The 14,063-nt window shown below is 37.3% G+C and overlaps 1 protein-coding gene across 1 annotated transcript in view; it reads right to left on the bottom strand.

Moving 5' to 3' along the window:
• GBE1 (glucan (1,4-alpha-), branching enzyme 1) overlaps positions 1-14,063 on the bottom strand; it is a gene marked incomplete at both ends in the record, with an annotated part of 42,589 nt that overhangs the window by 3,638 nt on the left and 24,888 nt on the right. The window contains 3 exons of the mRNA XM_010281786.1: positions 1,952-2,050; positions 5,406-5,533; positions 5,774-5,889. Of these exons, the coding sequence (XP_010280088.1) occupies positions 1,952-2,050; positions 5,406-5,533; positions 5,774-5,889 (343 nt within the window). The remainder of the gene's footprint in view (positions 1-1,951; positions 2,051-5,405; positions 5,534-5,773; positions 5,890-14,063) is intronic.

Genomic DNA, 14,063 nt, shown 5'->3' with positions numbered 1-14,063 from the left:
TCGGAAGAGACTTCCTTCTTTTGAATTCTGCTACATAAATATAACTAGAACATTTTGTTTCTCCTGTGCTTCCACATGTAAGCATGGACAACTGGACTTGCCATCTATCATGTGAATCCTCCGATACAGTGGGCAATGTGATTGCTAGGAGCTGCAAGACAGCACTGCACCAAAAACTGGGCAAAAATTTGTGTGCACGCACACTCACCTACATGTGGTATTGAAAGGAGTCCTCTATTTCAAGTAATGCTCGCATATGGCAGCTTCCAACTATAGCTGAAGCACTGGGCTATCTGGTAGAGAATGGATCACTGCAAGATAGCACTACGCTATCGCCATTAAGTACACAATAACATGAGAAGGCGCTCAGCACTGGGATTTGCATGTTCCCCAATGTGTGAATTCCCAGTCAGTTCCAAACCATAGGCTGAATGCCAAAGCTTTGGAAGACAAAACAAGCTTTACATTTTTTGTCATGCTAGCTCCTGGTTTTTAGGAATTTAAATTAAATCACATCAATAGGAGTTTTCTGCCTCATATGAAACTATTTCTTCCCTCTTTTAAACTTAGTCCAATTTCAGTGTCAGTCCTTTCTTTTCTCTATAGAACTTCATAGACCTCCACTGATCACTACAACTTACATGTATATACATAAATATATAGATGTGAAAATAAAGGTGATTAAAAGGCAGTATCATCAAGACGCCTAATACGATGCTGTAAAATTTTACATTCTGATCGTAACTGGCCATGCACTCCTAAACAGGTTGGTTTGTTTTTTTTAACTACTCTCTAAATTCTGGCCCTGAAAATATTCAGGTCCCTATGCAGCATCATATTATGTACTAGACCAATCTTTAATGCGAGCTAGTACAGCCACTGTTATGACAATCAGCTTATCTCACCTACCTTTACAGATTCTTCAGAATTACTTCATGGAACCCTGGAGATCCTTGGGGTCTACAATTGCTTTTAGGAAGCTGCCTAGAAAACTTGCTATTAACAGGTACGTACTTAAAAGCTGGAGAGAAATGACAGCAAGCAGTCTCAAGTTCCTGTTGGCAAGTTTGTCTTCTGAATGAAAAGAAGGTTGGAAAACTGTTTTTCGATCTGCCCTCCACCTCCCAGTTACAAAAGTGAAAGATGTTGAAGAAGTTAATTTGCTTTTTATTTTAAGCTATTCGCTACATTTATTGAAGCATTAATGCTCATACAAAACATTTATTCTTTTCAGATCATGATGATAGCCTGAGGGATTTGGCTGCAACCTTCTATCTAACTGAAAAACATTCTCTAAAACATCAGTAGAAGCCTTCTTAGATCATTTAGTGTTGTATTCCTTTTTTTGTGATTCTCTGTATTAAAGAAAAGGTAATTTAAATCCGTATCATAGTCAGTGTTTATTAGTATAATAAATGATCTTGAAAAGCATTTACAGATTTTAGCTATTCTTTTTGTAACCCCACTGTACCAATTGCTGGTGTTTGTATAATTCATTTATGTTAACTTTCAGCTCTATGTTCAATACCAATTACTATGTCCAATTTCAGGAGGGTTCATTGCATGTTTTTGTTTTGTTTTTTTTTAAATATATTTATATGCATACAGTTAACTTATCATCTACCTGTTCACCTTCAACATAGACTACACATTCTACAGCTGTTGCAAGGCACAGGTTATTTCAAACAAAATGAGTCTCTGTATTGTATGAAGAAAACAAATATCAGCTAGAATGCAAAGAATAGCCCCAAACTTATTCATCCATATGATACGTGACAGCTCTCATTTCAGCCACTAATACCTGTGCTCAAGCCTGTCAGAATTTGTTTTAATAGGACGTTAACAGAAGAGAGTAAAATTTGTCAATAGGTTTCAGAAGTGTTTTTGTGTATGCACAGATAGAGAAACATCCCACTTCAGAGAGCAGAACGTATTTTTAAGAAGTTCTCACCTGTATCCACTTATCTGGAATAGCCATGGCTAGTCGATAATCAAAGCCCCCTCCTCCCTCTGCAACAGGACGACAAAGAGCTGGCATTCCCGAAACATCCTTAAATAAAAAAAACACACACAATTTGCATAACATTGCAATTATTAGTTCAGATTTTCTACCATACAGTAATACTTCTATACAAACACTTTGTAAACTATAAACAGCTTCACAGACTGATCTGGATAAGATTAAAAAAAAAAAAATCAGTGAGTGATTACTACACCCAGATTTGCTGTTTGAATGCAAAAGTTAAAGGGAAAAGCATTATGACTTTTCTCTATACTACTACAAAGTATTTTATACAGGGTATGTATTTGAGGGGGAAGAGACCTCACTAGATGCAGAATTTGAAATAATTAGCTCTCTTGAGTTCCAAGTAATCAATAGAAAGCAGAAAGCAGTCAACAGAAGACAAATTAAACCTTCATTGTGTTTATTGATATTTTGCATAAAAAATGGCAGAAAAATAAAAGGATTAATATAAAGTACAGTAAGGAAGAAAAATACCATCTCTTTTCCTAAATGCACAAACCCAAAACTATTGATCCAGCTAGCCCTGGAAAGTGACATGCTCTTGCTGCATAATCTTCCAGTTTCATATTGATGAAAGGCTGATCATTCTTAAATTTGTAATTCAAAGTTCTTAAAATATTTATTTCACCATTTTATTAGGCAATTCTGTCACATAGCATTCTTTTTGTAAAGTTAACTTATCTGCATAGAAAATGCAGATCTCAAATAATTGCAAAATACCTACCTGTACTCAATTTTATTAACTTATGTCAGTGAGAAGCCATTCCACCACAATGGCTATGGATTAACATACACCTCTCGCATCTACACAGGAGAATTTATGGAATTAAATTCTAGCTAGAACCAGGGCTTAATTAGGAAGTTCATTCTGGATTTCTGGATTCAATCCAGTTTTCAATCCAATTGCTGCATTAGACTAGTGAAAGAGCTATTTGCGCTTGAAGTTATACATGCGTACATACACACACAGCCCCCATACTGACATTGAGTGAGGAGACCAGCCACATCACCATGAAGCTCATGGATGGCATCCTGGGGGATAGAAGGCAGGGCTGCCATCCAGAAGGACCCTGACAGGCTGGAGGAATCCACCACCAACAGCAAGCTCAGGAAGTTCAGCCAGGGCAGTTGTCAAATCCTGCCCCTGGGACGGACTAACCCCTGCATCCATCCGGGCTGGGGACTGCCAGGCTGGGGAGCAGCTCTGCCGGGAAGGCCATGGGGCTCTGGGCCAGCGGCAAGCTGAGCATGAGCCAGCAGCCTGCGCCAGCAGCGGAGGTGGCCAGCAGCATCCTGGGCGGTATGAACAGCAAAGCCAGGAGATCAAAGGAGGGGATTAGCTCCCTTTACTCAGCAGTCATTAGATCACACAAAAAGCTTCTCCCACATTCCACATGCTGTAAGTACCAAATACTGAAGCGGAAATACTTTCCAAACTTCTAGGAATAGGCCTATTCCTGTAGAATAGAAGTTCTATATAGGCCTCCTAAATCAGTCAGGAAGGATAAAAACAGACTAATGCTCTCCAAGTTATGCAGGACAAGATGATTTGAAACAAAAGCCTTTCTCTGTGATGACGTGATGCCTACCTGGACAGAGTCTGAGTTCGAGATTTAAGTAGCTCCCATCTACTTTAGTCACAATTTTGAAAGCCAGATTTCTTGGAAGCAGAATTCCAAATTTAATACTATTTATATCTATTTTTATCTATAGATTTTACCTGAACACTGGAAAAAATTCAGTGTTAGTTTGTTCAGCATATTTTCCACTACACATAAACAGCCAATGCCTAAGCATTTGTTCAGACCTTAGTTTGAAATGAGCTGCATACAAAAGAAAAAAATCAAAGCAGTAGGTTTTTTTTTCACCTGTTTGTTTTTATAATACTTCAGGCATGTTGTAACTTTACTTAACATTTTTTTCTACTCATTATACAAAACTTTAATCTCAGCTTTATTTACAAGGTTAAAATGAAAAATAAACATAGTCAGTAATACCTAAAGACTTACAAATTACTAAAAGACAGTGAATATACAGAATATTTAAAAACCTGTAAAAAAATCAGTTAAATAATTAAGGAATATATTATAATTAATTATGTCTAGACAAAAACATTTCTCATGTGGCACTCATTCCATCATCATTATAGGCAAGCAGATATTCTTCATTGCCTTTTGTAATTTTCAGTTATGTCAATAGTTTCTCCTTCTGAAATTCTCCTTTAACCATGCAGCACATTGATCAATTCTGTATTTCATGTAGCAACTCCCCCAGGCAGAAAAATGATGTATTGAAACAGAAACAATTTTCAACTCAAGCAACAGAAACTGAAGACACATCTTATTAAAAAAAGAACTCTTAATAATAAGAGTAATACAAGCAGACTAAACTCAGAATTTCAGTGGTAGAAATGCTTCTATAATCTAAGACTATGTAGAAAATGAAAAAATTTCACTTCAAATAAGCCTACAGCTCAATGAGACCATTTCAAGTTTACCAGTAATTGCTCACCAGATGCTGTTTTTGATAGCTTGTCCTTAAGCTTTTAGTAGTGGTTGTCTATAATATAAAATTTTACCATAAGTAGCAAATGACATTAAGCAGTATTTTGTTTTCTGAAGACAAATAGAGAACTTGTAAGCAATGCAAAAAGTTTCATTAGAAACCTATGTAGTCCCTAATGATACCACATAGATGCAACTTTTTCTTTTAAACAAAAAGAATTATTTAAACAGAAAAATCCTCAAGGTTTGGTTTATTTTCTTTTCTAGATAAAGAGAAAATGTACCTACTCATACAACTTTAACGCTCCAGTGTTTTGTACTATTAAAAAAAATTTCACCTGCCAACAATACTGTTTTTCAGTCAAAAATGTTTAATTGATCTCAATCAGCTCAAGTAATACAGTCTATTTACTCCCTCAAAAACAGGGAGAAACTTAATACTAAATTTAAATTAGCATAAACATTCAACATTTATAAATTTATCACATTTATTTTGAAGGGGAATTGTCAATTATGCCAATATACTTCAAAATATGCAAAACCGCACTAGGCTGTTAATCTTCAGTACCATGAATCGCTAGTGACAAATGGCAATCATGCAAAGGCAATAAACTAATAAAACCAAATCTCATTACAAGTTCAAGGAGATGAAGGAAAAAAACATAAATCCCCACATTAATGACCTATTAATGCAGAGATAATTCCCAAAGTGCATGTTCCAGTTGTTTTTCCCCACAAGGCAAAGTCTGTCCACTAATTAGTATTTCTCAGCTCCTGTCACTCCTTGAGTATCCAAAGTGTGACTTGGTAATTAACAGGAAATTCACAAGCTAATCAATATTAATGTCACCAAGGATGGCAAATCCTGTTCTTACCTCTGCTATGGTTATGCATTCTGGATGCAAGAAATTAATCATGTGGTTGGCCAGCATTAGATAACACAAAGCATCTTCATCCACATGTAGGCCAAAATACTCATTGTAGTCTCCACTGAATCCTGTGCCTAAGAAGGCAGGAAGTTTTAAAGGCCATGGTTACTTTTTTTTTTTTTTAAAAACAGAGATTTTGCAATATGTAATTTTACATGCAACAGATTTATTCATCATTTCAGATCAATGCAGCACAACAAGATATCAGCAAATCTGCAATTTTTGGAGCATTCAGTGAACTTTTACAGCACTATTTCAACAGCAACAGAGTTGCAAGAGGATTGGCTCAGATTAGAGTTAATGAAATTACTTACCAATTCCATGATGGTGATACAACATAGATGTAACACCATCAAATCGGAAGCCATCAAAGCGATAGTCTTCGATCCACATTCTCAAATTAGACAGAAGGAACCTCAAAACTTCCCAGCTGAAATAACATGAATGTATTTTGTAAGCTTTAGAAACCTTGGGATCAACTAGAGGGCCTTATACCATGTTCCCCACTTGTATATACAGTACTCATGCTGGACATTTTACCAATTTAACGACTTCTTCCCCATTTTTCATTAGCCTTTTCCTAAAGAATTTGTCTTACTTAAATCTTTGTCTTTTATTGCACATAATTTTAAGATTGCAGATAGGGGTTTAGGAAAAACTGCCAACTATCTATACAGATATCTAAACAGGTTAGTGTTTGAACACGTTTTACATTTTAACACTCATATTTGACACTGTAGTTTTCCTTTGCCTCTCTAAAGATGTTTATACTCTGTTGGAAAAGATCTTATAGAAACGGAAAAAAAATAATAGGTCTGATTTTTGTCCCCAAGATTTTATGAATTAACAGCAATTTTTAGGCAGAAAAAAAGTTGAAAAGCTGTCGTCCCTCCCAATTATTTACAAATCACATGTCACCAGTAGATTACCAGATCACCTACTGTGTTGCAAATATACGTATTTAAAGAGTAAAGCAATTTACAGAAGTTGAGATGTTTTTTGAAATTCAGAACAACAGGAATGGGGTATAACACACGCACACAAAGAAAGCACGGACATGAAATAAAAAATATAAAAGAGGTTCCAATGCAAGTAAGCATGCGGAAGCATTTGTGAACAAATTTTACATTGAAGAACAAAATGGTTTCAGGAACAGTCTTCCTACTATTCATCACCTCCTCTCCCAGGACACGGGTAGCTTCCAAGACCCCCATATCTTGTTTCTTCTGTTCACTCTCCATGCCACTAACCTCTCTGCCACCCTTGGCACCGGCTGCCTCAGGTGCATGCCCTGCAAGCTGTGGCTCCAAAGAGCTCATCCATCTCAATCAGCCAACTACATGAGGAAGTGAAACATTTTTGCCCACATCTTTAACACTTGCCAATGTTATGATTTCTCTCTAAGCAATTTCCCAACATAGCAAAACTACAGCCCCACTTACTACTGAGTTCCTGTTCAGAGAAGAGTGGAAGCTACACAGCAGCATGCAGGGTCTCACCCACCACCCTCTGGTGGGCGAGACTGAAGGGGTACACCTAGCACAAAGCACATCAGTCAGTATCACTGTTACAATTTACCTGTGTACATAGTTGGCATAAGGCAATGAAGAAGACCCTTTCTAGATTTCACTTTATTTAACAGATGTTGGAGGCAGCAGACTCATAAGGCAATTATGACACAAGGAATAAACTCCATTTACGACAAAACAAATGTACCCGCCTTCCTTCCTTCAAAAAACTTCCTCGTATGAAGTGTACTTTAAATATGGAGTTTGTGGTATTACATGAGAAGATGAAGAGGCTGTGGAAATACTATAAAGCTGGTAAAATCCTGACCTCACAGAACAGCCAATTCCTATTTACTTCAATAAGATAACAATAGTTCTCCTTTCTTTCCATGTACTGCACACAGATATATACCTGTGCCTATAAAGACAGAAATATTACCAAATTAAAAGCTCCAAATTTAGGAAATGAGAATCTATGTATTGCCTATTTCCATCCCTGTGTTCCACTCCCCCCACTCCAAATCATCCAATTCACAAGGTAACACTATATTAGGAAGATCCTCAGGATCTTGTCTACAGAACCTTTTATATGTTTGTTATTTCTCAGGTGAGATGATTTGCAATGAATGACTATAGAGAGAATGCTCTGATATGGAAAGGAATAGAAAGGTATCAAAAGTCCTATGAACCGGTAAGCTGGTCACATAAAAATACAACTTCGTGCAATTACTCGCTGTATCTTTTTCTGACCCAGCATCGAATTTGCAGAAAGCCATTTTCTGCACGCTAAACACTGTGAGCAAAGTCAAAGCAGTAGCTGTACTGCAATAAAAATACTATCCCCCACAAAATTAAGGTAATGCATGTACAAAGAGTAATTAATCGCTGTAAGCATCAGCCAGGCTTAAACATGATTTCTCCTCGTTACAGACTGCTTGACTTCATAACCTTAAACTTCTTAAGATGGTGAAGAGGATTTGTACATTTGTAAAACATACACAGAAGTCCCAAAACAGATAACAAATGTATTTTTTTCCACCATTGTTGGCACTGAAGATTGATCTTTGGAAAAAGATGGACAACCAGTAAGAAAATAAATTGTAATGACTTTTACATGAAAAAGTGACTACAGTTAAGAACAAACAAGATGAATTTGTTGAAAAAAAAGATTAGTTAGCAAATTGATGAGATCAAAAACCTGAGTAGGAGCAGCAGATGTTTTCCAACCATCTGATTGCACATGGGAGAGAAGATTGTAAATATATAAATAAACATATTAAATCTGATTCTACTCTAAGCTTGGAAAAATTCCATTTTAGGATGATTTCTAGGAATTATGTCAAATATTAGCAACCATATTTACTTTTAGAAAGGTAACTACACAGCTCCAAAACACAAGCCAAAACAACAGGTTTTTCTGAAACATGCAAAACACACAAATCGTACAGAGGTTCATCATTTCATCCAAGTCAATTTGTGTATGGGAGCAGCACCATTAGAAATAGAAGTTGACAGAAGTAACAGATAACTGCAGAATGCCAGTAGAGGCCAAAATCATAGCACAATTGAAATACATCCACCGCAGAAGCAATAACTCAGGAACATTTCTAGAAAAGTACATCCTCATAATTTTACAGACAGATACAGAAACAGGATAGCATTCATTAAGAATGTAATTTCTTCTAGGCAAAAGCCATATCTTAAATTATGTCCTAACAGTCTCTCACATTTTTGCATACCATAAAATTGAGAAAGTTATTTCATTGCATGCATGATCTAAGGGAGGAAAATATATGCTGTATTATCACTAAGGAACAGAATGATTTACACTGTAAGAAATTTAAGTAACTCAGAATTCACTCAGACATCATTCAAAACAAAGAAGGTCTTTGCAGAGAGATCTTGCTTTTTTTCCCCTCCCCCCTTGGGGCCAATAGCTCACACATTAAAAACCAACTTCTTGGTGAAATGAGCGTATTAGATGACCTGGTTTCACAAGGTGATGAGAAATTTAACAGCTTTCCTATACTAGGTCAGCAGAAAACCTATGAATATGCTTACAAGTCAAACTTATTATTTACTTTTTTTTCTTTCTGGACTAATAAAAAAGAAAAATCATGATTCACCGTAAGAATTCTAAATTCCAATCCGTGATGAACATGAAATATTTAGATGCAAGAAAGTAATGCATTTAAACTAGTTAATTTTGTCACTACGGACAAAAAAAATAGCATTGGCTGTACTTAAAACAGTTTGAAGCTGCAATTCTTGAACCATATTAATGTTGACATTCAGGAACTACATTTATTATAATGTATTATAGAAAACGAGTGGAACTGCTGACCTTGTAAGAATATAGACTTTTATGATGATTTACCTGTTTTCAATTCTTTGTGTTTAATTAACTTAACACACAGTAGCACTGAATTGCTAAAATATTACTTCTAGAATTATCCCCAAACATTTCAACAGCTAGCTGGCTTAAATTCCACCAACGGATTGCTAAACAAAGAAACTGGCACTCAGTAATAGTGCTAACTTTCAGTGAATCTGCTCAAGTTATTTTATAAACTAAACCACCAGATTTGATAAAGATGTTCTTTTCCCTCCCCACTGTTAACCAGCATATACCAGTTTGCCTGTTATTTAGATGCACCTTGTTTGATCAGAGTGGTACAAAAGGGTACACAGTCTTATCCTATTTGGAAAACAACAAAAAGAATAAACTCTCTGTATTTCAACCTCCTTCGTTTACATGGAGAAGTGACTCCTTGCTGTCCTCTAGACAATATCATTGCCAAGACCCCAACCATCTCTAGCCATAAGGGACAGAGAAGTCAAAGCAGTGCAGCAGGTGCGTGCCCGCTTTTTAGCCAAGGGACAATCCTGACTCACACTGCTAGACTGCTCTCGATACCTGCACTCATATCGAACGCCATTCTACAGGAACATACACATCTCTATCAGTCAACAGAATGTGCTACAATCATTAACAGACCAAAAGAGCTTTCGTGTGGTGAGCAAAGATGCCTCCAAAATGAACTGTGCAGGCAACACACACAAGAGAGATCTGTCCACCTGGGGCATACAATAACCTGTGAGTGGAAGGGGTCAACAGCAACATGTCACTTCCCCTGTATCAATCCCAGGAAGAAACAGAGAAGCAGTGAATTAACTTTTTTCCCCACAGTAACAACCACTTTGTTGGTTACATTGAGGCACTGATGTAGAGTGCTTACTTTTTCTAGACTTAGGATTTTGGAGAATGCATTGCATGGCTGTGTCCCATACAGCCAGAAAAGAAACAAGTGGTTCTATTTCAGCAATACTAAGCTTACTCACATTTCAAAGTTAATATTTAGACACAAAATAATCTTTAAGGAAAAACCTTATTCTGAAAACAAGTAATACTTATTAATAGTAGTGGCACAGATATCAATAGGTGAGAAGTTACAGGAGACTAAAGCTTTCAGTTTAACATGCACTGAATTTTTAACTTCACTTTAAAATAAACAAGACAACAACTGACAAAAATCCTGAGGACAGTCCTCTATACACTCTAACTTCCAGCTGCAGGAGAATTTAGCTGGTAAAAGTTTTAAGAATGGCTGCAACATTCTTGCAGTTAAGTATTCTTGAACTATTCTTCATAGTGTCACAGTATTTTGGATATTACTAAAATAAATTAATATGATGAAATTGGTTTTTTTAACATCCCCACCATAAGCAACCAACTCAGAAGACTATCAGTGTGGTCATGATCCCTTTGGTCAAGAAGTTCAAGCTGTTCACTATGAAGATCTGGGGGCCAAGAGCAAATTTACATGTTAGATGTGTAAAGTTGTAAGGTCTCTACTTCTTGTCCATCACAATCTTGTACATGGACGAGGCTAGAAATTAACACCTTCAATAGCAGTAGATCTTAGTCACACAAAGCTTGGAAAAAGGGATTATAAGTGTACTTTCTTGCACAAGCTAATGGGGATAGTTCCCAATTCTCCAAGTCGCCCACTGCCACTGGCTCAAGACTTCCTTAATAGGAAACTGGGATCATTAACAAAGATTTATCTATATCTCTTTCAGCCATATCAATGACACAAGCCACTTTTTTTTTTCCTCTTGAGGCCTCTGAATTTAAAATAAATACTAGCTTTAGATCTAGCTCCCTGAGCTTTTGTCCTGAGATTAATCAAATATCTTAATTACTACCCCACTGTCTTATCCTTCCCCACTTACTGCTTACAATCAATTGCTTATCACTTTACCTCTGTTCTCTGCATTGTGAGGTTCTGTTTGTTTTAGAGAAATGGATCCATACCGTGACCTTTCTGTTTCACTTGATTAGATTATGTTTGCTTTGCTACCTGTATAGAATTCATAACACTGAAAGTAAACAATTTATACACTGAGATAGAGAAAAGATGTTGTTTGGCACTGACAAGACTTGTAACCTTTGATCTTTGGTCTGCAAAGCAGCTTTATCTTTTAAATGACATTTCAAATAAAAAAAGCATTAAATAACACAAGTAATGGTGCATTACATCTCTCTGAGTTTTATCTTTCCTTTAAGGCCTAGTATGACACTCAAAACATTTTTTTAAAAGTTTCAATCACCAGTTGGATAGCTTAGTCTAAAACCTTCAAGGCCAACTCTCCTTCCAGCTTACACAAAGTCCTCACTTCGGAAATCTTGTTTGACATTGCAAGCTCTTGTGACACAACCGTAGAACAAAGAGAACCCACTACTGAAGAAGAATGCACACAGGTCACTGCAAGAGCACGAAAGGTTTTGACAAACCATAATTGTTACACAATAAAAATTTTTAAATTATTTGCTTGCTCTGGTTCATGTACAAGTAGAGAGTACTCCGACATCAGTCAAGGAGGAAAGATCTACATTAAAGACACATGAAAGAATCTGAACTATAAGCAAATAAATTGTCCTGGTTTCAGCCAGGGTAGAGTTAATTTTCTTCACAGAAGCTAGTGTGAGGCTATGTTTTGGATTTGGGATGCAAAAATGCTGATAACATGCTGATGTTTTGGGTTGTTGCTAAGTAGTCAAGGACAGTCCAACTTCTCATGCTGGCCTGCCAGCGAGAAGGCTGGGGGTGCATGGGAAGCTGGGAGGGGACACAGCCAGGACAGCTGACCCAGGCTGGCCAAAGAGATATTCCCTACCATTTAACGTCATGCTCAGTATCTAAAGCTGGGATGAAGAAGGAGGAAGGGGTGAAGGGACGTTCGGAGTGATGGCGTCTGTCTTCCCAAGAAACCATTACGAGTGATGGAGCCCTGCTTCCCTGGAGATGACTGAACACCTGCCTGCCCATGGGGAGTGGTGAAGGAATTCCTTGTTTTGCTTTGCTTGTGTGCACAGCTTTTGCTTTACCTATTAAACTGTCTTTACCTCGAACCATGAATTCCCTCACTTTTACTCTTCTGATTCTCTCCTCCATCCCACCGTGGGGGAATGAGCAAGCGGCTGCGTGGTGCTTATTTGCCACCTGAGGCTAAACCACGACATAAATGAATATGAAATAAGAATGCTGCACATCTGAAATCAGAAAAGACAAGCAAAGCTGAGTACTAAAAGGCAGGCATTTGAAAGCATACCAAATCTTAACCTCAGGAGGTGCAATGACAACATCCTTCTGGGGCAGTGCTAGACTACTTGATTTGCCAAACATTAACCCATTTGCATCTCTGCTAGAAGACAAATCTATAAGAAGAGGTCTGCACCAGAACACAGCAAGCGATTAAAGATAAAACTGGTCTGAAGTACACAGTCTACCCTGCGGCCAGAAGGGGATGCAATCCTTATTACGAAAGTCTGAAACACTGGATCAGAAATTAGGATGGGATTTTAGTATGTCCTTATGATTGTGAGAAACTCTTATAGTGAAGTTTCCTGTATTCTCACAGCAAATAATGTGGCCCTGGGGAATGTTTTGCCACCTGAAAAGACAATGAAAAACATCAACCAGCCCTCATGGACTTAAGGCAAAAGACCTACAGGAAGACATGCCATTCCTAATCTATCTTGTCACAGCGAGGTGACAAGTGTCACACAAAGCAGATGTGACCCGTTAACAGTCCTTCTCAGCCTGTTTTTTGGTCAGGTACTTAAGTAATCCCAACATTAAGTCTACCAGCTGTGAGAAGAGCAGTGGTGGCAGCAAAACACAGCACTTGTTCAGATCAATGTCTGTGAAACCTTCAGAGACACAGTGATTGGCATCACTAAGCCAGACAGCGATTTCCACTGGGAAGTACAGATCCCTCTGCACAGCAACACAAAAGGTCATGGCTTTTTCTTCACTTTTGTTTATGACAAAAATGGTGCTTAAAGCTAGTAATAGTCACTGATACCAGTCTTCCCAGTAGGAGCTGAACTTCCGATGAACTACTTCAGCAGCTTTCCCAACTACAATAGTTGCCATCATGCAGCTGATACTCAGAAGAGTGATGTTTCCAAAAGACTTGAGATTAGGGTAAACTGTATCACAGCTTTCCAAGAAAGTAGAAAATAGGCAGGGGAAGGTAGATGCAAACCAGATGTGGGTAAGCCAGTCATGTTTTTAAGGAAGTCAAGAGTTTATCTTTTCATATTCTAGGATGTTAAGTGACTAGTGAAGTAAGAATTCCCACAAACCTGGTGTAAACTGAAGAAACAAGGTACTCCAAGGTTTTGCCTCACTGCCATGAGCAGTAAGGAATAAGAGACAATTGACTCCCTCCATTCTTTAGAAATCTGTGCTGGAGAAACACTGGAATCTTGCATTTGTAAGGTTAAATGAATAGCTAACACACAACCTGGCACATCTAAATCCAGGAAGAAAGCTTTATTTTTAGCTACAGAAACTGGGGATTTATTTATGCCACCACATTTAGAAAGCTACTGATATTATATATTTATACTTATGTATTTAAAGAAATCTAATAAGCAGAACACAGGTTAATAGACCATGTCTTTTGTGACATCCAATAATGAAACTGTAACTTGATACTCTGAGAATGAAAAATGAATCAATATAAAGTACTAAGTACTAAGAAATAAAAAATAACCAAAATAGTTTTCCTGGTTTAATTATAG

The sequence above is a fragment of the Phaethon lepturus genome, unplaced genomic scaffold (assembly GCF_000687285.1).
Source record: "Phaethon lepturus isolate BGI_N335 unplaced genomic scaffold, ASM68728v1 scaffold1472, whole genome shotgun sequence".
Lineage (NCBI taxonomy): Eukaryota > Metazoa > Chordata > Aves > Phaethontiformes > Phaethontidae > Phaethon > Phaethon lepturus.
Note: the sequence above shows the minus strand (reverse complement) of the source record. Positions and strands in the feature narration are given on the sequence as shown.